General features: G+C 45.8%; 1 protein-coding gene across 3 annotated transcripts in view; it reads right to left on the reverse strand.

Moving 5' to 3' along the window:
- Positions 1-3,088: 3,088 nt before the first annotated feature.
- Positions 3,089-23,239, reverse strand: part of RIGI (RNA sensor RIG-I) — a 568,474-nt gene continuing 548,323 nt past the window's right edge. Inside the window, exons 19-20 of one of the 3 annotated variants that reach the window (XR_013607126.1) lie at positions 4,941-7,237; positions 3,089-4,801 (exon numbers count right to left, since the gene is read on the reverse strand). Coding sequence is in view for 1 of the 3 variants with exons in the window: in XM_078675991.1 (XP_078532117.1) it covers positions 6,917-7,237 (321 nt within the window). In the remaining 2 variants the exon portion in view is untranslated. Of the gene's footprint in view, positions 7,238-23,239 lie in introns of all 3 variants that reach the window. The other 2 variants (XR_013607125.1, XM_078675991.1) reach the window with 2 other exon arrangements.

The following is a 23,239-nucleotide window of genomic DNA, read 5'->3' on the forward strand; positions in this document are numbered from 1 at the left end:
ACGGCCGAATTCGGCCGTTACCGACCGGTATTTGGGCTCCTACATCTGGCCCAATGTGAAATACAGATTCGGTATTTACAGAATCGGTAAATACCGACTCTTACAGAATCGGTAATTGAAATATGTAAATTACCTACATCTGCCTCCTTCCGATTTACCTACTCTTAAATACCGATTCGGTATGAGTCGGTATTTAAGAGTAGGTAAATCTGAATTACCTACATCTGGCCCTTGAACATTTTGAATGTGTGCAGAGGGATCCTATACTGACAAACAGGAAATAATGTACATTTCGAAAGCAGAAAGTCTGGAGTTCACTGGCTTAATGGGCTGACATGATGGCAACCAAAAGACTGTTTTTCAACTATTTGCAAAACCCTCACAGGGCCGGCTTTAAGGCAGTGCGAATTGTGCAGCTGCACTGGGTGCTGACCTGTTTAAGGGGCGCTGACCTCAGAGGGGAGGGGGATGCTCTGTTTAGAAATAACTTATGATTGGTGAGTTGAGGGACATGTTTGCCCAGTGGTAGTGAGAGAATCTGAGGAGGCGGTCATAGGGTGTGGGGGTGCCAAAAATGATTTTCGTGTTGGGCGCCAACAGCACTAAAGCCGGCCCTGCACCCACAGTTCATTGGTTGATGCTTCTGTGACACAGGTTAGTATTGGACAGATCTACAATATGAGGGTAGAGCTGACAGGAGAATATCATAAGGCAATTTTATAGGTAAGCCATCATATATAGACACATTCAAATTCTCAAATTCACACTTCACTACAATGGCATGAAATTAAGTTTAGTAAGCTAATGCATTTTATTTCATATTTTGGAATATTGTGATTAAAAGGGGCACGCTCAACGAGAACAATAGACGATGTATAAATAAAAACATATCTGCTACAGAAAGGTCAGTGGATCGCCAAAGCAAAATAATCTTTCAGGTATAGGTCCTATGCTTGCATTGAATCTAGGTCTTAGTCATAAAAATGGACCATGGTTTTCTGGATAGTCTGGTTGCCTGGATGACGCATGTCTGTGGTCTTTGACCAGCTGCCAACTGGGAAAAGCCCACACCACATAAGACCATTATAACAACTAGCACTATTGACACTCTTTTTGATCGTATCGAGAAGAAGCAGTTGGCATGAGTGAATAGTCTCACCCAACTGAATGCACACTAGCACTAGTAGTCATTGCTTGGAACCTTGAGTGCTCCAACACAGGCACCTTTAATGCTCCAGAAATTCACACTGTAAATTCACCCAAACACATAAAGGCGATTAGGAGTGTAAAGTGTGCTTTGCAAAAACAAACTCATTTATTTACTACCTTATCAGTTTTTTATGACTAGGAAAATATGAAAATTTAATTGGATGGATGGCAAGTTCTGTAAGGCCAATTTCCATCAGGTATTCAGGATTGGCTCAAGGGCAAGTAAAGACTAGGGGGCTGCAAGAGATTGCCTCCAGTAGGAAGCACATGAGTGCCCGTATAAGATTAAAGTGTTGTCCTTATGCCAGATGTGGTGTGGCATAATATGACTTTACCTACGGTAATATAAATCGTTGCCTTGTTCCTGCTGGTTTTGACTTTGGAGACTTTTCTTGACCCATAGCTTTGCTATTGCTTTTTCACTAGTATTGCTCTCTTGTAAGATGCATGAAATCCTATATGACTTGGGTGGTCATTTAAACCCTGGAGGATGGATCACCAGGACACCTGGGGATGGCAGACAGCATGCCTCCACCTGCCTGGCGATCGATCTTTGTCCCTATTTAGAGTTTCATGCCTGCCTTGGAGGGATATCTGTGTTGGGGACAGAGCTGCCACTTCTGCAGCTCAATTCATGCACTAAATTGTTGCCAAGCGGGCGCCATGTTTAAAGTACCTGCTCAGGAAACGTTTTTTATTTAGAGAAATCAATCCCCCGAAACAGGAATTTTTCTCTAAACAAATATATATATATAAAAACAAATGTATGTCTGTCTGTCTGTCTGTTTGCCCTTTATGTATTACTACACCATTCATCCGATCGCCATGAAACTTTGGGAAGTTGTTGAGTACACTCCCGCAAAGGTTTCTGGCATACATTTTCTTTAAAATATCGGCCCCCCAGGGCCCTCATAATCTTTCGAATACTGATGTACGCACAAGACGGAAAAACAAAAAATCGTGTATCCACAAGCACTCGAATAAATAAATAGAATTAAAACAGCATTCATCCGATCGCCATGAAACTTTGGGAAGTTGTTGAGTACACTCCCGCGAAGGTTTCTGGCATACATTTTTTTAAATATCGGCCCCCCAGGGCCCTCATAATCTTTAGAATACTGATGTACGTACCAGACGGAAAAACTAAAAATCGTGTATCCACAAGCACTCGAATAAATAAATAGAATTAAAACGACACTTTGAAATGTTTTCCATATTAAAATGAATAAGTTTCAATAAAAAGGACACAATGTAAATTGAATGTTATCATAATGAGTTTCCTTTCTTCGGAGATCGCAGCAACGCAGGTAAGCTAGCTAGTAAAAAATAAAATGGCAGGAGTGTTTTTTTCTCCGCACGTCGTGGCCAATTTACATTTTGTCTATAAGTGTCCTCCATCACATCCAGGGAAAAACAGCGACAATTGACGTGCCCTAAAAAAAGCGAGAAATTGGTCACTGTGGCCCTAAAGGGGGCAGCCAGGTCAGAGAGTTACACTGGTGGAGCCAGTGGAGACTACATCAGTGTAAACAAAGTTTGTACTGACTCTCAATAGACCTGGGGAACCACGACGTTGGCATGGCAGGGAATCTGCGATTTTATAGTGGTCCTCTAACAGAAGAATAAACAGATAGGAACATATGACAGAAAATCCTATCAGACAATTTTGACTTTACACTTTAGGGTCTGTGTCTCAGTTCTTCTTTTATGCTTACCCTTAAATGTCTATCTGTACCACTTATTGGTGGCCTCGGTCCTTTCGAGTCTCTTATTCCTTCATGCCTCACTGTGTTAAGCTTTATGACAGTTCAACTTTTAGTTATGGGTAATTTAAAAAAAGGCACTAATAGTATTCACATAAAAGACAATTGTGCACATGTTTATGATAAATATTTTTATTATTTTCGAGGCAGGATTTCAATATGTAAGACAATTTATAATACATATGAAAACTATTTCTGCAACTTCCATATACAATTACATGCTTATCTTTCAATATTTACTAATTACTATAATGTTTCCTAAATAAAAAAGTTATACAATTCCTAGACAATCAATAAGAACTTGATCAAAATGAAGCATTGGGTGAAGGGAAGTACAATTTTAAATAATGTATTGATTGCTTCACTCCTATGATGCACGTCTCCTAATATCCTGGTGTACAGCCACCTTTTTTAATACAATCCAATCATGTATTTTACCAATTTTAACTCTTTCATTTTGTATATCTTATTTAAGTATCATTGTTTTAAAAGTATTCCTAATGTACTTCCACAATCAGAAAGGGGACCGTCAATATTCTTATTTTATCTACTGTGAATAAGAGTTTTGACTGAGGCTTAATCTCTTGGTGACAGTCCAGGTCGATTTTCCCCACAAGCAGTATTTGACATACAACAGGACTATATTAGACATGGCAAGTTACACATCCCTTCAATGGGAATGCAACAGACTTTCTTCGGATAATGTTCGTTTATGCATTTTATTCCAAAATGTAATCTCATTTTTTAGGTCTGGTTTGTCAGCCCAGCAGTCTGCAAGAGGTATTGTTACAAATTCTCCAGTAGCCTCCTCTCACCATATGCTATCTGCTAATTGGTTGATTCCCAGCTGTTCTTCCATTAGAAAGCAGAGGGGACTATTATACATCTGAAAAGTACAATCATTACACTGTTTGTTACATTCATTTTATATATGCATTCTGTAGAGAAAGCAATCTTTATTACTCTTCCGCTTAGTAATGGCAAAGCCAACAGGGCAGGCTTTAATGTTATAAAGCATGTAAGCGGATTTTGTGAATGCCTGTGCTCACATGCATTGGTAAGGTAAAGCCACACCAACTGACTTTGCTAATGCTTGTTTTATCAGTTATCATATTTTCAAAACATTGGTGGCATCTGTATTCTGCTATTACTATACCAAGATTTAGTTTACATTCAGGCTCAGTTTATTAGGACTTTTGTAACTTGCTCAATCTGTTGTACATCTTCAGGACCATCAATGTGTTGTCAAAGAGTTCTGGAAAACTGCAAATTGTATGTCCTACCTTTTATGGTTAAAAGGGTAAAAGTCGTTACCAGGGACGCTTAAATCTGTTCCCAAAACTTGCTCAACACAACATTACTATTTATTCACCACAATGGTGTTACAGTTCAAGGAGGCAGTGCAGTCGCCATCTCTCATGTCTTTTCACACCTTCCCAGCGTGTGCATACACCAGGGAGGAGCGATGAAATGACCAATGCTGATCCATCACCCTCCACACCCCTGAGGGAAGCAGTGGGGTACTCTGGCGTTGCATCCCTCGGGTGTACACAGGCAGGAAGGAAGCACAGACTTCTATACTACGTTCTTCAGGTAGTGTAAAGCAAAGAGGGGTGAGGGGGTTGTCAGGAAGCTGGTGATTTAATTCTAAAGGAGGGGGGCAGAGAAAGCATACGGTAGGTGGGATTTTCGAGGTATGGTTGCAGGAGACCAGGGGCCTCATTTATGAGGCTGTGCGTCACTTTTACGCCGCCGGTGCGTCACTTTTTGTGACGCACCAGTGGCGTAAAAAATGCGCCTTGTTGCACCATATTTACAAAGTGACGCATCTACATAGATGCGTCACTTTGTAAACCCCTGCGCCACATTATACCTGCGCCAGGTATAATGTATGCAAGGGGGGCGTATTGACGCAAGGAAGGGTTGTAGAAGTGACGCAGTGAAATCTATGAGATTTCACTGCGTCACTTTTAGGACGCCGTTGCGTCAAAATCTTGCGCCTGCCTCACAGCAGGCGTAAGACTGATGCAGGCCCGTTCACATGGGGCTTGAGAGATTTTAGAGCAGGAATCTCTCCTTTCCAGTGGTTCATGTATAGCCGACTTCAGCATCTCCTGAAGTACTACGAGGAAGCTGCGGATTTAAAAAAGTGATCAGTTTCTGACAAAAGCCAATCCATCTTTATATTTCCCTTGTGGTTTTTAGGATGCTTTTGCTTTGTTTTGTTTGTGTGCTACTGTGGTACAGTATATAAGAGACAGCTCTGTCTTGTTATTGTTCTCTGTTTTAGTGTGCTTTATTGGGGTACCTGCCCACAGAAATATTGCATTCCCTTACTTTAAATTTGAGGCTTATTTAAATGTAAAAACAATACTTTTAAAAATAAAGGCATGTGTGCCTATGATTTAATCTAAAAGTGTTTCCAGATACATTTCACAGTTCTGAGTGAGTTTAACTGTTCCGTGAATAAATAGCACAAACATAATCTCCTAGTACAGTACATGTTTCAAATACTTCTGACACAGGGCACATTGCAGTTGTTTTATTCTCTCAACGGATGGGTCTCTCCTAGGATAATCTCTGATGAAGTGGGATGCCTTATATTCTGCAGGGGCACCCACCTACTCTGCATCACCAGTGCCTGCTTCACCAGTGCCTCCTGGAAGGTCTTCTTATAAAGGATATTTTAGCTAATGATGACAATAGGCAACATACAACTAAAGCAAGAAACAGTAAAGATTGGCTAAAGTGTTATGGCAACAAATACTTCTTAACTCTTTGCGAATGCCTCTGGGCTCTAAGAGAAAGGGAGAGGAGGGCGGGATGAGCGAAGGACGATCACTGCTGACGTCGGCTGTCAGCTGTCTATCACAATCTTGACTACCACAAACTTAACTCAGTGTTCCTTCCTTCCAAAATAGTTAAATCCAACACAATTAATTTTTTTGTAGTCATAATAATAGTAGTACCGGCAATATGCAGTGTTTACAGACATCAAAACTGTGTGAGGAAGAGCTATATAAAACATGCTGTTATTATTATGGTATTATTTTTATGATTATTTTGCAACTTCTCCAAAAATCAGATCGTTAGTAATGATCTCTTGCAGTCCACAAAGTTACAATAAGCCTTTGCTTCACGAAATGGAGCTGAACCTTACACCGTTCAATAGGTCTGGTAACTTATTCCTAGTGGACAACATTTACAGTAAAAAAAAAACGATGTCAAAGAAACAGTTGAGGGACTAAAGCCCACCCATCTGCCATCTTGATCTGTAATGGTCGAGCCATCTATATACACTCTGTGCTTTTTAAACCCAGGCACCAAGCAAAATGTAGTGCACCCAACAAACTGCAAAAAGAGCCCGGAGAAAAAATATAATTTCCTAGAGATTTTTTTCTAAATATATAATTAAATCCAAAAGAGAATATTGTAACAGGATAAAACTCTGGACTGAATAAAAAAATCCCACCAACTCGTACGAGAAAATAAGTAGGTACATTGCTGATGGCAGTTTTTGCAGGAAAAGAATTTAAGGTACAAAGCTGACGAGGGCAGCTTTATTTAAAAAGCCCCAACACAAAGGATCGCAAACTTGAATGCTTTTTCTGAAAGGGCTGTGGAATTCAACATTTTTGAGAAATATTATTTATGCGGTGGAGCTCATCATGAAGAAACCAACAACATAATTATTATAACGGTATGTCTTTTGTAAAAGCATTTAAAGCAAAAAAAAGTAAAATGATGGGAGATCAGTAAGGGGAGATAAGTATTTGCGACCAAAAAGTACATGCGAAAGCTTTGCAGGCAGAAAATAATGTACTAAAATACACAACTTTAACGGGTGCTGAGATGGATGAAGAAGCTCAACTTTTGTTTACTATTCAATGAGTACAGACTTCATAGTGTGCCTTTCAACTGCAATTTGATCAACAACTAATTGATCACTGCAGGCCAGTCGGTGATTTCTTGACCATTTCATCCATATTAAATTCCTTCATTGCAAAATTAACACCAACCCATTTGGTGAACATAATCTGTTCACCTGTCTCAATATCCTCAACCACAAAACTCTCAATCTTTATGATTGGGATGTCCCGAAGAGTGCGATAGTGTGCAGTGATCCCCCAGTCGTGGAGGCATTTCGGATCATTGCACATGAGCTTGTTCCTCTTTTGTAAGCCTTGAAATGATCTCGGTTTTGTGTGAGGCTTTGTGCGGTATCGTTCCTCAAACGTCTTGTCGATAACAGCGTGGTGCGCATTCTGAAACAAAAACGCAAAAATACTCAAATTACAATATGGACATCAAGGCAGATGTACAGCAACACTCAAACTGCATAATTATTTGACTACAGCATGTTAACAGAGGAATCCTAGGAAATAGTCTGACTTTTAGGCAGTGTTTAATTTGTGCTGATGGTTGCAGGCGGGGTGCACCGGCACTCATCTTTAAGGAACAAAACTTATGTTAAATTATAAGATTCTTACAGAGAGAAAGAATAGTGAAATAAATGATCAGATTTTGACTGCGAGAAAGAAAGAGAAGGGATGAAAAGGAGGAAACGGAGAAAGAAGGAAGACAAGTAAGTTATCCATAAAGGCTTAGTCAAGCATAGGCAGCCTAGATATTCAGCAAAGCTAGCATTCACTATTATGCCCCTAAGAAAAACTTTGGACCCCAACACTTATGCTTCTTATTTGTCTATGTATTTATTTATTATTTATTTACACATTTCTCACGGCTTTTATGTTCCTACATTTAGATCTCACCTTTTCCCACATTTTGTGACTTCATTAGCTTCCTCCTTTGCTTTAGAGCAATCTGTATTGAATTTAGTAGTTTTGTGATCCAGAAGAAGGAAAAGAGTACAATTTCAAACTAGGATCATGCTCTAAATATGTGACTATGGCAACTCGGTCTAGGCCAAAATAACAGCAGACCACAGGGTTAGAGCATACGGAGCAGAAGAAACCTGTGACTACATTCTGAGAAGAAATACTAATGATCAGCATATATACAGAGAACATCCTAAACCTCTGAGCGTAGGCGGGCTCTTATTACACGAGACACTCTTCGCTGCAAATGTTCATTATTATTAGTGACTGTTTCCTGTTCATCCTGATTCACTTCTAGCATGGCCCAGGGACAAAGAAAGCTCGCCTATAGGTGGACTAGTACAACAGACCCGCACTCGTAAAGATACTACTTGTAAATCTCTTAGTGAATAGCAAAAAAACATAAACGTACACAGAAGTGTAATTTTACCTTCGTGAAAAAGGCCCTTGGTCTCACCAGTCAAAAGAACGGTAAACGATTCAGGACCTGACCAGATCAGAACTATGCTTTACAAAAGCCATAGTATGCCAGAATATCAAGGATTAGTAATTTTTTTATGCATTAAAAAAGACCTTACATTTTTTGCCATTTTAAGGCTCTATGTTGAAGCTTAAACATGGTGCACAAAAAAAACCCGGCCTCAGGAAGGCAGCACTGAGGAAGGGGGGAAACAAAGAAAGAGAGTACAGGAAAAGAGAGAGTGTGCGAGAATGACAGACAGAATGTCAGAGAAGAGAAGGATGAAAAAGAGAGGAACAGAGAAAATAGAGGAGGTAACGGAGAGACAAATAAAGAATGACAGAGGGAGAGGAACACAGAAAGAGTCTGAAGGAGAGGAACAGACATATATAGGGGAGTGACAGAAAGAGGAAGCCAGACACATACTCAAATTTAGACAGAGACAAAGACCGAGGAACACAAATTAGCCTTTTGAGCTTCTTGGATAATGTTAGGAATTGCTCATCAATAAGAGCAGATGCACATTTTTTTTGATAATCAACTTTATTGGATTTTCAATAACACAAAAATTAATTGGCAGCAGATCATTAATCACGGAGAGAAACATGACATTGTATACAGTTGATAAGACAAGGGCGGCCCATCAGTACGAGGCATGGCAGTCCAGCTAATAAATACAGATGTAGAGAAAATAAAATATAAGACAGATCATCACAGTGATAGCAGATTAAACCATTTACCCCACACTTTACTGAATAAGTCAGGGCAACCCCGGGCTTCAAATAGGGATTATTCCTAAATTCCACACCAGTCCACTCCCCTCTTCCATCTCATTACAGTTGGCGCCTTAGCCTGGGACCAGTTCGCAGCTATATCTCTTTTTGCCACTGCAACAGCGATCCCCAGGAAGCACTTGTCTGCCTTAGAGCCATCTAGGCCGTCGAACACTCCCAGCAGCAAGCGCTTCGGGTCATGGGGAACCTCCCATCCCAGGGCCTGCATGAGTTCGAGTTCCACCCCTCTCCAGAACGGTGCCAAAGCCGGACAACACTATACCATGTGATAGAAATCGGCTGGGGCGGAGTCACAGCGCGCGCATGCTGGGGAGGATCTCATCTGGGCCCGGAATTAACGTTGTGGAGTGAGGTATGCTGCATGAAGGTAGTAAAGTTGGACCAGGCGCAACTTGGAGGATGTGGTCAGGATTTTGTGTGCCATAAGGGCATCTCGCCAGTCCGTCTCATCTAGGGGGCCCAGCCACCCCTCCCATCGAGCCCTGAGCCGATCCAGGGAAGCGGGACCATTGTTGACCAGTGACCGGTATATGTGGGACACTTCCCCCCTCCCCAGGTTCCCCATCATCACCTGGGCCTCCAGCGGGCTGAACTCCGGAAAGGAAACAGAGGGTGAGACATGTGTATGGAGGGCGTGTCTGAGCAGTAGATATTTATAGAATTGGGAGTGGAGAAGAGCGTGTCGCTGCTGCAGGTCAGCAAAGGATCGAATGTGGTCTCCCACCCATACATCTCCAAGCAACGAAAGCCCAATGAGGTCCCAGCGGCAGAACCCCTGCAGGGACGAGACCTCACACATTCAGGACCCATGCCAAAGTGCCGTCTGTCGGGTGAGCCTTCGGTCCCACTGCACGTGACGCAGGGTTGCGCGCCAGGCCACAAGCACCGTCCTAGTGACAGGGGGCAGAGCCTGTGGCACTGGGCTGCCATATTAAAAGGCCTGGATCTGCGTGAAGTCCATTGTTCCGAGTTCCACGCGGTATGCCGGGTCGGACCATCCGCCCGCAAACCAATCGTGGACCACGATGAGTCTCGTGGCCAAGTAGTAGAGGTGGTGATTAGTTACTCCCATTCCCCCATCAAAGGGGGGGGATGCGCCAGTGATAAACGCGGCCTCCCTCCTCCCCAGAGAAACTTGGTAAGAACACCGTCTAGTTCGCGGAACCAACTACCCGGGAGGTGGATGGTAATGTTTTGCAGTATGTAGAGAAAACGGGGAGTACCATCATTTTAAAGAGCGCACTCCTGCCCAGGGGGTTAAGGGGGAGGGTCTGCCATCTCTTAAGGTCCGTCTTCATCCTGACGACCAAAGGTGTGATATTCAAAGCCCATTAGAGCTCTGGCAGAAGGGTAACCCACACGCCTAGATATTTGAAGGATTGTCTCCTAAGGTGGATGTCCACCTGCCAGTCAAAGCAAGCCCGGGAGGGATGCAGAGGGACCAGAGTTGACTTCACCGGATTGAGGCGGAGTCCAGAGACCCGCTCGAAAGCGGAGAGGACCTCCAGGCACCTGGGGCCAGAACTATCTGGGTCCGCCAGATAAAGCAGGACGTCATCCGCATATAGGGCTATCTTATGGACCTGGCTCAAGTCCAAGGCCCAACCCCGGATAAGCGGGTCCTGCCGGATGAGCGCCGCCAGGGGCTCCATCGCTAGTGCGAATAATAGTGGTGAGAGCGGACACCCCTGAAGTGTACCCCTCCGGATTGGGAATGTCTCTGAAAGCTCACCGTTAACCAGAGGCGGTTTCTCCCCGAGGGCGTTGGGGCTCCGCCCTCGTTCCCAAAGCGTTCAATCATATTTTATTTATTTTAAACAAAAAACGTTTTAGTTTCTAATTTTGCCTCTGATGCCATTAGTGTGAACACAGGCACTGTCTGCCCGCAGCAGCAGCCAGCCACTCATCAATACTGCTGCCGTGACTGAAAGCGAAGCATGTCACGTGACGTGACTGACTCCCCTTCCTTCCCAAAGAAGCCTAAGTGTTTGCCGGGCCGACAACCTCACTGCCCTGAAGGCTGTGATGTCATCAGCTCGGCAAAGACATAGCTTCAGGGCCCAGTCTCCACCCCCTGATGGCGTGGAGAGAAAGTTAGCCCCGGGCGTTTTCAGTCAAAGCCCGGGATCGCTTACCCTCCATGTCAATCACGGAGTGGAGACTGTCACCCAGCCCTTTCCCAACTCATTACAGGGTGTGGTGAGACCCACCCTGTGACGAGTTGGAAAAGGGGAGTGGCAGGTGGGAAGCCAAGGGTTCGAGTCTGCGCAGACTCGACCTCACACTTCCTGCGTGTGTCTGCACTGCTGGTGGAACTTTCTGAAAGCAACTGCGTGACATCAACTGTCCGGGCAGCTAGATGTTGGACACGGACTGCAGGGATGACTGACTCGAGTTGAGTGCCCTATGACAGTCCATCGACTCGACTGCAGGTTAGTAGGAAAGTTATTTTCCCCGTTGTCGCTTCCTCCTTGTTGTAAGTGTGACCCAGAGAAGTGTGACCCAGATTGTCCTGTATAAATTGCTGCTGGGCTGTGAATGTTCACCCATGGGAGTGGGGCTTCGGTACATTATCGCCCTGTTCTTGTTCGTGATTTACAAGCACTCCAGCATGAAAAGTGCTGCCTGTATGCCAGGAACGCTGAAACGCGACTTTTCCTTGTTGTGATCGACGGATTTTCACATAGACTCACTGTTACATCTTGCAAACTCTGCGCTCGAGAGGGTGTGCTAGTATAAGTGTGACGGGAAAGAAAAGTGAAAACCACAGGGTGTCTGTGTGTTGCGCTCGGCCTGTGTGTATGCATGGATGTCTGTAGGTGTCCGCATGTGTGAATTTATGTGTGCTGTACTGTACACCTGCATGTGTGCCTGCAACATGCACACCAAATTCGGATTTATAAGGCGTGGGCATATCTGGGGTGCAACACTGATGGGAGAGGCGTAAAAACTGATTTAGGACAATAGTGTCACTACTGTATACTGGCTTGACTTGGCTCGGCTGCCTTGTGATGGGCAGGTGCTGGGCCTTGTTTTTTTTCAGTGTTTTCGGAGCATTGATTTCGGCCAACATTATGGCATCCCGTTTTTAGGCCCCTCCGCCAGCCTGCCGGCAGAGGAGCAATGGATGATTTCATTGTTATGCGTTGATTGTAGTTCGTTGATTGTAGTACTAAGCAAAGCTGGAAACTGCAGTTAAATGCACAGAACAAATAAATGGTACCTGATTGAAAAGGCGCTAGAAGTACATTGAAGGAGTTGCTGCTATCTTGTTATAAACAGGGGGAGTAGGCTCAGGTGTCTCATGGAGTGAATCGGGTTGCCGGGATTAAAGTACTAACTAAATAATTAACCCACGGCTCTGTTCGGTTGCTGGCGATATTAGACCTATGCTTTTATGTTTTTTCAATTAATTTAGTGCTGTTATCTAGACAAGTAAACCAGGAGAAATATATTGAATCGCAAGCTTGTGCCTCATGATTTCGGCCATGCCCCTAATTGTGTTGGCCACGTACAATTAACAGGTTTGCCACATCCTTTTTAGAGACCCCCCAGTTTTTTCATCCCACTTAAAGCACTGCCCCTTCCCTGTTCTCTGAGGACATGGTCAAAAGACACGTCACTGCGCCTCCAGTCCGGCTGCCGGCACTCTGCTTCCCTCGATGCGCCTCAAATGCTGCGACCTGCATGCGCTCACAAAGGCATGAGCACTCAGACTTGCACTGTAAATAGTACTCCGCTTTCTTTGATGCAACAAGACACGCTCGTCAGTGCAAATACCCGCTTGCTGTAAACTATATTTGTCAATATACAATAGAAAATAGTTATGGAGGCAGTGGTCCTTCGGCTCGCTCGCCGAGGTGCCCTCCACCGCCAATTTTACACCTCACCACTTTCAAATGTCACCAGCTGCCACTGCCGTTAACGAGAACACGGGCTCTGGGGTTAGTAGAGACAACGCTGATCAGGTGGCGGAAGGAGAGACCAAAACCCATCCTTTCCAGCACATCTGCAAGATAGCCTCAGTCCACCGTATCAAAGGCCTTTTCAAAGTCGATGAAAAGTAGTGCCAAATACGGGGTTAGGTGACCTCGGTGGGACAAAGCCAGGTGGAGGCGGCGAATGCAGTGACGAGTGCCCCTGGCCGGCATGAATCCACATTGATCGGGGTGGATCGAGTCTTGCAGAAGGGGTCGGAGTCTCTGAGCTATCATAGTAGCGAAGATCTTGATCTCCTTGTTAATCAGCGAGATCGGGCGGTAGTCCGCACAATTCAGGGAGGGCGGCTGCGTCTTTGGAATGACCACTATTGTGGCCACATCGGATTCTGGTGAGAAGGACCCTGTCTCCGCCACATGACGGAATAGTTCCATCAAATGGGGAGCCAAAATATCCTGAAAGGCCGGGTAGTACTCCTGAGGGTAACCATCAGGACTAGTCGTTTTACCGGGGTGTAATAATGAAATAGCCTCCTGGATTTCTTCTAGGGTGAAGAGGCGATCCAGAGCCTCTGTGGTCTCCTGAGGGAGACACAGCAGCTGGGTACCAGTCCTCTCCAGCAAATCCGCCAGAGGAGCGCCCGGTGGGCGAGCGGTATAGAGGGTCGCGTAATAATCTGCAAAAGTTTGTGCGATGGCTGAGGACGTCACTCGGTGGGCCCCGGTATCCGAGCGGATTTCGGGTGGACTTTGGGATATGACACTGGGTTGTGGAGGAGCTTGCCATTCTTATCACCCCACCCATAAATACGGGCCACGCATAAACACCAAAGCATTTGAGTAGATTCCAACGAGATCTGGCGAATCTCCTCGCGAACCGCTGCTAATTGCCGGGAGGAATCTCCGTGACCGTTAGTGAGCTGAGTTTTTTCCAGCTGCGCAGCCCGAGACTCCAGCTGGACAAGTTGGGCGTTTGCTCCGTCCGCTTCCCGTGGACCAATCCCCTGGCCACCCCCGGACAACAGCCTTGCCGGCCTCCCATAGCGTCCCCGGCGAGGGGACCGAGTCCGTATTAGTGGAAAAATAGTGACGAAATTCCTGACCGAGTGACTCCACTAGCTCAGAGTCCTGCAGGAACCAAGCGTTTAGCCGCCAAGTCGCCCTTGGACCCGCCGGGGAGGACCCAAGATGGAGGGAGATGGAAGAATGATCAGAAATCCCCCTGGGCAATATCGTGGCCCCAGATACCAGCTGGCAGTCTGTGGCAGGCATCAGGAGGAGGTCTATAGGGGAGTGAGTGTGGTGGGCTGCCGATGTGTGAGTGTATTGTTCCCTGCGGTGGTTCCAAACCCGCCATACGTCACAAAGGTCCGGGGCCGAAGACCAGCTCGAGAGGATCCTCGCGGAGGCGCCACGGACCTCCGATGGGGTTCCCGTTGTGTCATGCAGGGGTTGCAGGACAGCGTTGAAGTCCCCCCAACCACTGTAAGACCCTGTGGAAAGGAGGAGATTACCTGTGTAAGGTGGCGAAGAGTTGGAGACAGGAGCGCAGGGGGAATGTAAGTGCTTAGGAGGTTCAAAGGGCGCCCTTCAATGGTTCCCGAGACAGCCACGTAGTGGCCCTGTGCATCAGTCTTGGTTTTAGCCAGGGTAAAGGGAAGCCCCTTTCTGAGCAAGATAGCCACCACTCGGGAGCCCCGTGTAAAACCAGAATGCCATACCCTGTCAAATCCGTAGCGGGCTAGGAAGTTGCACTGTGTATCCAGGAGGTGCGCTGGAGGAAGAGAATGTGCGGTGTGTGGCGGTGAGCAGAGCGGAGGACGGCTGTGAGCTTGATTCGGTCCAGGAGGCCATTGACATTCCAGGAGAGGATGTGGGGAGGCCTATTGAGGGTGTACGTCATCTAGAGGAATGGGCTGCGGAGGGACGGATGTCGACTTGGGACCGTGCCCAGCCCAAGGGGAGCACCCACCCAGACCCGGGCGCAGGAAAGGGGGCCTGGGAAGTGGTGATCTGCTTGTCAACTGTTGAAACAATGAGGGTGACACTACTACCAAGGAGAACCTCATACAGCGGCCCGTAGGCGGCCAAAAATGACAAACTGGTGGGAGATGTGATCTGCTTGTCAACTGTGGACCAATCAGGGAATCATGGCTACCAATGAGAACTGCAACCAGCGGCCAGTAGGCAGCTAAAAATAACTGTCGGGAAACAACGGTCCCCCTCTCCTCCCTTGCCCCCCAACTCCCCCCACCCTACACTTCTGAAGTAGAAGCATATGTCGCCCCAAAAACCCCAACCACTAACTACCCCACAAAGAGGTGATTCGCTACTCTAAAACGGTTAGCAACAAACAATCCGGAGCATGGCTGAGTTGGACCCCCCTCCATGTATACAGATGAATGCCCACAGTAAAAAACAGGGAGAGGATAACGTAAGAGTCATAGGTTGGATCAGATCCGGGATTGCAATGAAAAGGTAAACCCTGGCCGGCCACCCAGATGGGCCAGGTAGATCCCTTCTCATGGGGTCGGGAGTAGGCCCGATATACAGGGTCTTGAAGGGTGAAATGAAGTTACACAAACTATAGCGGTGATAACACCCCCTCCTCCCCACCAGAGCCATGGATCACGGGGCTCTCAGACAGGTCAGAGTCCAACATGGCCCTCCGCCGGGTGACGTCTGAGCCTGGGGCACTACCCCTATCGATAAGTGAAGAGGCCAGGGTGGGGGAGGAGGCCCTTTGGTTCGAGGCCTGAGGCAGAGGGTGCCGGGAATGCGCCCCCTGCGAATGAGAGCTCCCTCCCCGGCGGCTGCCTCGTCGTCTAGATCCGGTTCGGCGCCGCTGGGCCTTGGGTACTTCCTGGCTAGGCTGCGTCGTTCTGCGGGCAGCGGAGGGGGCCGCACCAAGTAGGAGTGGCCACTCCTCCGTAAGCCAGGTCCTTGCCGCCTGGGGGGTGTCAAAGAAAAAGGTTTTGTCCTGGAAGAGCACCTTAAGTCGAGCCGGGAAGAGGAGACCGTATCGGAGGCCCATGGCCCTGAGTTTTTGCTTGACATCGTCATAAGACTGGTGTGATGGTGTACTTCTATTTTTATAACTGTACCTTTAATGTATTGGAATATCCTTCTCTGTGTATTCCGATCTTGTGTGAGATTCTGGAATGCATGGAGGTTCCTTTTGTCAGTTGCGAATTAGACCTGTGGCTGGGGTTGTGATTAAAGCTTACTCTTAAAACTAATATGTTCCTGACTGATAAATTCTGGATCCAGACACTACATTATTTGGCGACGATCGGGTGAACCCCACCCCAACACAGGCGGGAAAGAAGAACGACGCTCCTGCTCCTCCAGCGGCTGTTTTTTTTAAAAAAAAGGAAGTGGAGTCTTCCCAGTGGCGGAGAAAAGAAAAGGAAAGAAAGTGCAGTGAGGAGTTTGGTGGGGGGCGTGGATCGGAGCTGGGCCGATCAAGTGTTTATTGAAATAAAAAAGGAAATTAAGGATTGAAGAACGTTAGTTTCTCGCGCAGGGTCTCGTGCGTTGAAAGTAGAACTTGGAAGGAAAGAGACTCGCGTACATCTGACGTTGGGCTGCGCGTCGGAAGCGCTGCGTTCCAGACGTCTTACGTTAGAAGAAACAACGTCTGTTTGCGTTTCAAAGGTGGTAAACGCTGCGTTTCAGGAGTAGAATATAGAATTAAGAAAGTGAACTTTGGGAAGTGAAAAGAGAAGCATTGTACGCTGCGCTCCAAGCGTGTTAAAAAAAAATTGAAATTACATCACAAAGGTTGTAAGCGCTGCCGTTCAAGTGTGGAATGTCGAATTAAGAAGAAAAGCTTTGGGAAGTGTAAAGAGCAGCATTGTGACGTCAGAATAAAAAATAAAAAAAAGAAAGGAAAGAAAAGAAAATAAGAGACATTGTAATGCAATAGGAATCTTGTGGGACTAGCAAAGAAAAAGAATTGGAGAAGAAAAGAGAGGAGAAAGGTTAAAAGGAATACTTGTATAAAAAAAAAAGTATTCTATTTAATAAAAAAAAAGAGGAAGGAACATATATATATATATATATATATAAATTAAAAAAAATGCAGAATGTAACTCAGCCTGCTTTCTTTTTAACGAGTCCAGGAGAACCAAATATTAAATGGAAAAAATGGAAGAAAATATTTGCTAACTATGCGAGGGTGTGCGGAACTATTTTGAGTGCGGAAAGGAAACTTCGTCTTCTTCTTCATTGTTTGGGGGGGGGGAAGGTCAAGACGTTTTGGAACATCTACCTGATTTGTCAGCTGGAGAACAACGGAATTTGAATGAATACGAAATTGCAATTGCACAACTTGATAAACATTATCTGCCAAGGGTCAGTACCATTATGGAACGCTATCACTTTGGATTGAGAGAGCAGAAAAAGGATGAGACTGTTGAAGAATATGTTTCCTCATTGAGAAAGCTGGCCTCTTCATGTAATTATGGTCAGACTTTAGATGAACGGATTAGGGATCAATTTGTACTGAGGTGCGCACATGATGACATCAGAAAGGAATTATGGTTGAAGGATGAACCGCCTCTTGAGGAAGTGTTGGTGATAGCAAAACAAGTAGAACATATGACTAAGTGTGTTGGTGAGTTGAAGAAGGAGAAGGAAAAAGGATCTTTAAATGAGAAAAAAGAAGAAACAAAAGTAGAAGATGTGGTTTGTCAAGTAAAGAAAGATGAGACTTCAAGTAATTTTGAGAAACAAAATGCAGGATCTAATCTTACAAGTCAGAATTTGTATACAGGGCAAAGTAACAAATTTGCGTGTTTTAGGTGTGGACAAATAGGTCATTTGACGAATTCATCAATATGTCCTGCATTGAGGATTGTGTGTATCTCGTGTGGAAAGAAAGGTCACTATGCCAAATTTTGTAGAACCAAAGTGTTTAGGCCTGATATAACAAAGAAGAGATGGAGTCAGCCACAAGTTAGAACGATTACTTTTGAAATAAAATGTGAAGTGGCTGATCATCCAACACATTTAGTGAAAGTGGAAAATGTAATGATAAATTTTAAGTTTGATTCGTGTTCTCGCATAACATTGATTGATGAGGAGTTGTTTAATGCATATTTTGCGGGGAAAGTAAAGCTGATGAAATCTGATTTGAGACCACTTGGATATGGAGATAAACCAATTAAGATGCTTGGATGTTTTATGGCTGAGATAGAACTTGGGAGTAAGATAATAGTTGGTAAGATTTATGTTGCAAAGAAGGGTGATACATTACTGGGCTGGGTGCATCAGGGTAAACTTGGGGTGAGTTTGAATCCGAATGCTAATCCTCAGGTTCTGATTCAAGAAGTAAATGGTAATGAAATGAAAGAGAGTGAAGTGGATCTAGGAGGAGAATTAGCAGGAAAATTCCCAAAGGTTTTCAAGGAAGGTTTAGGGTGTTTGAAAGGGTATAAACATCACATTAGATTGAAGGAGAATGCTGTTCCTGTAATAGCGAAAGTAAGAAGAATACCCCTGATGGAGCATGAGAAAGTGAAGGAGGAAATAGATAAGTTGATGAAGAATGGAGTGATTGAGCAGGTGGAAGCTACTGAATGGTTGGCTCCGGTGGTTGTCGTTAAAAAACCAACTGGTGAGATTAGGCTTTGTATTGACCTGAGATCGTTAAATAAAGAGGTGGTAGTGGATAGATTTCCTCTACCAAATATTGATGAGATGGTGAGTACGTTGGAGGGGGATAAGTTTTTCACTACTCTGGATCTGGCCTCCGCATATCATCAGGTGGAGTTGGATGAGTCTTCTCAGGATCTGACAGCATTTATCACTCCCATGGGCACTTATAGGTATAAAAGGATGCCTTTTGGGCTTGTGTCCGCGGCATCTGTATTTCAAAGGATAATGGCTCGAATTTTGAGAGGGCTGGCTGGAGTGAGGTGCTATCAGGATGACTTACTGATTTATGGGAACAGTGTTCAAGAACATTATAGTCGTGTGTGTGCGGTTCTGAAACGCTTGGAGGATGCGGGCATGGCGCTCAAGAGAAGTAAATGTAAGTTTGGTGTACAGGAAGTAAACTACTTGGGACATAGAATAACTGGGGAAGGAATTTATCCCAAAAAGGAGTTAGTGGACACTATTAACAAGGTAAAGGAACCAGAGAACAAGGAAGAATTAATTTCCTTTCTTGGCATGGTAGAGTTTTATGGTAAATTCATTTGTAACTTTGCAGATAAAACTCAGTGTTTGAGGAGACTGACTTCTAGGAATATTGTGTTTGAATGGACGGATGACTGTAAAAGGGAATTTGATGGTATTAAGTGTGAGTTGAATAAAGCACCCTCTCTTCAGGCGTTTGTACCGGGTTTGCCTACAATTTTATTTACAGATGCGAGTGAGAAAGGACTTGGTGCTGTCCTTGTTCAGAAAAGGAATGGTAAAGACTTCCTGATTTGTTGTTCATCAAGGTGTTTAAGAGGATCAGAATTGAATTATTCTGTGGTAGAAAAAGAGTCTCTTGCTATTTACTGGGCCTTGAGAAAGTTGAAGAATTTGATTTGGGGCACGAAAGTATTTATTTTTTCAGATCATAAACCATTGAAAGAGATTTTTGATAAAAAGGGCTTGGATGCAATTTCGTCAAGGATTTGGAGATGGGTAATTTCTCTACAAGAATTTGACTTTGTTGTTGATTACATTCCGGGTGTGTCAAATAAATCGGCTGATTGTTTATCGAGGATGGTAGGTAAGGAACATTTTGATGATGAGGATGATTTTGATGAGTGTGATGACTGTATAAGTGTATGTGAGATTACGGAGGGGGCAATTGAAGAGAAAGAGTGGAGAGATGAGTTGGAGAAGGACGATGAGATTAAAAAAGTGATGTTGTCACTGAGTAATAATTCACGGTTGGAGAAGCCTTGGATGTTAGTTTCTGATGAGCTTTCAATGAATGGTGGTTTTTTGACTCGTGGTACAAAAATGGTGCCACCTTTGGGTATTAGAAAGAAGTTATTGTCTCACGCACATTCAGGACATCTTGGTATTGTTAAAACAAAGGAGATTCTACGAATGCGGTTTTGGTGGCCTGGGATGGACCTAGAGATTGAGAGATTAGTGAGGGATTGTCCAGAGTGCTGTGCTAGTGATAAGATCTTGAAGACGAAACAGATGCCCATGGTGAAGAGATTGCAACCAAGGCATCCTTGGGATGAATTGGCAATAGATATAGTTGGTCCTTTGTCAGGTGTAAGTGATACGCCTTATCTTTTGGTGTTAATGGATTTGTATTCGAGGTGGATTGAGGTGAGTGCTGTTAGGGAGATTACCTCGGAGGAAGTGATTAAGTTTCTGGATGCACTTTTTAGGAAGGAGAGTTTTCCTAATAGTCTTCTTTCGGATAATGGGCCACAATTTTGTTCGAGGGTGTTTGAGGAGTTCTTGAGGAAGTGTGGTGTGGTACATTAGAGATGTTCGTTGTATCATCCTGAGTCGAATGGAGCAGTTGAGAGAGTCAATAAAACGCTGAAAGAGGCAATACAGTTAGCTAGATCATCAGGGTTGAACTGGAAGTCTATTCTTCAAGAGAGAATTAATGCGTATCGCTTGGCACCACATTCAACAACTGGGAGATCTCCGTTTGAGTTGTTTAAAGGGAGGGCTCCCAACACTTGGTTGTGTCCTGGGTGGATGAAAGTTAACAAGGGTTTGGTGGATAATGGGATTGGTGAGTGGCGTTGTAAGGAAGAAAGAAAACTGGATGAAATGAAGCGGTATTATGATAAAAGAAAATGTGTGGATGTACAGAAGATTTTAGTGGGTGATCTTGTGAGAATAAAAGCTCCGGTTGGTTGTAGATCCTGGTCGAAGTATACTGATGTAAGAGCTGTGGTCAAGGTCTTCAGGAATGCTATTAAAACGGAGGATGGGAGGATATGGAATAGGAGTAGAGTAGTTGTGGTTAGGTCAAGAATTCCTGCACAAGATTTGACGTGCGGAAGAGAGGAATTACATCATCCATCTTTCAGTTCTGTTATTGGTTCTAATTTATCTCCATCTTCTTTCAGGAGTCAAAGGGTTCGTAGACCTCCTGTTTATTTGAGGGATTATTCATTGTGATTCTCTTCTCCCATACGTTTCTTTTTAATTTTATTCACTATGTTTTTTTCTCTTTTTTGATTGTTAAGTTTATTATTAATATGCTTTTGTTTAGAAGGGAGATGTGTGATGGTGTACTTCTATTTTTATAACTGTACCTTTAATGTATTGGAATATCCTTCTCTGTGTATTCCGATCTCGTGTGAGATTCTGGAATGCATGGAGGTTCCTTTTGTCAGTTGCGAATTAGACCTGTGGCTGGGGTTGTGATTAAAGCTTACTCTTAAAACTAATATGTTCCTGACTGCTAAATTCTGGATCCAGACACTACAACCGGCGCTGAGTCTGCACCTCTCTAGAGTAATCCGGGAAGACCATAATTTTGGAGTTCTGGAAGTGCAGCGGACCCCGCTCCCTGGCGGCCTCCAGAATCACATCCCTGTCTCGGAAGTTGAAGATTCGAAGGATAATGGGACGAGCGGGAGCCCCAGGAGGGGGTTTGGGAATGAGGGAGCGGTGAGCCCGCTCCACCGCAAACCAGGGGGAGAGTTTTTCTTTGGTAATCCAGGAGCGGATCCAGGCCTCAATAAAACCCAGGAGGCGCAAGTTGTTCCCCGGCCCTGCGATGTAGCTCCGAGGTCTGTGTCTGAAGGTCGGCCACCTGGGATTTGAGAGTGCCCACGTCATCCTCCACCGTAGAGATACGGGACTCCGCTTCCGTTATGCGTGCCGTGGCATTACGAAGGGCCTGTCCGATAAAGGCCACGTCCACCCTCACCTCACCAATCCTGCTCTCCACCGAGGCTTGGGACGCGCTAATCGCCTGCAGGATGGTGGAGAGATCACCCCCGGCTGCCCCAGGCGCCGCCGTAGATCCGCCAGCTGGGTCTCGATCGGACTTGGTAAATTGGTCCATTTTAGTTTGGGTTGGGGGAATGGTGGCCTGGGTGGCGCCGTTTCTGCCCATGTCCTTGAAAAGTCAGCGTGAGGGGGCCAAGGAGGGGGAAGGGGGAGGGGGGACGCAGAAGCGCCTCGGCCGCAGCCCCCGCCACACAGTATAGTGGCCGATCCCTCACCAACTCCCCGACGTTGAAGGAAGGAGGCCTCTCTCTAGGGGAGCCCAATTCTTAACAACAATGGCGGCCCTCAAGGCAGTTCCGGTGGCCTCAAGACCCCAGGGCCCCCCCAACAGGCCTCAGCAGCAAGGCCCCAGGCATCTAGAGGAAGAAAAAGGGGGGGAGGGGGTGCAGGCACATGCGTGCACCACACGACACAGTAGCCGATCTGCCCCCACACCAAATCACAGCACACCCCGCGGCCCGCAGATAGTGGGGAGAAGCGGACCCTCCAGGCAGCAAGTCCAGGGTAGGTCGGAGAACCTGCAGGGCCCTGGGAGTCGGGCAACCTCCGGCATCGGGACAGTCAATGGAGGCACCACACTCCGCAGCGGCTCAAGCAGCCCGCCCTCGGGGTCACAGGACGATCTGAGACCAGCCACCCCGCTCCTCGTGCGGTTCCAACAGCACACATCTCCCCACTGCACCCCAAGATGGCGGAGGGTGCGAGCAGCTGCAGCAGATCAAAGGGGGGATCAGGGTGCCCAGTGGGAGTAACACATAGGGTTGCATTAAGGCACAGGCCGCTCCAGTAGGAAATACAGCAGTCCCAGGCCCTAAGGGCGATCCATCCGGCCGGGCACCATCACGTCGGCCCACAGTCTCTCCGCCCGTCCGGGAAGCACGTCTGCGTGGTCCCGGTACTCCCACAGGGAAGCTCAGGGGGGGAGACAACACAAAGCCGGTCACTCCTTCTCTTCACACCCCCAGAGGAGCAGCTCAGGCCGCACCCGGCGCCAGGCACCCCCGCATCCAGCCAGGCCGCCGCGTCCCCCAGGCCCCGCCGCCCCTCACCACAATGACGCCCGGGGGCAGGGCCAGCCGAGCTGCGAGGCCTGGATCTGCAGTCCCGGCCTGAGGTTCCGTGAATCCTGAACCCGTTTCATAAAAGTCATAGTTTCGCTACGAATTTGATATTAGCGAACCGTAACCAGTTAGTAAGGCAAGCATGAGTGTTTTCGTCGCGTTACACCGATGGCTTCACTACGTATTTAGGGATTCGTTCTGAACCCTTGGGTTACATTTTGTGTATGGCAGCC

Source organism: Lissotriton helveticus, chromosome 2_1 (assembly GCF_964261635.1).
Source record: "Lissotriton helveticus chromosome 2_1, aLisHel1.1, whole genome shotgun sequence".
Taxonomy (NCBI): domain Eukaryota; kingdom Metazoa; phylum Chordata; class Amphibia; order Caudata; family Salamandridae; genus Lissotriton; species Lissotriton helveticus.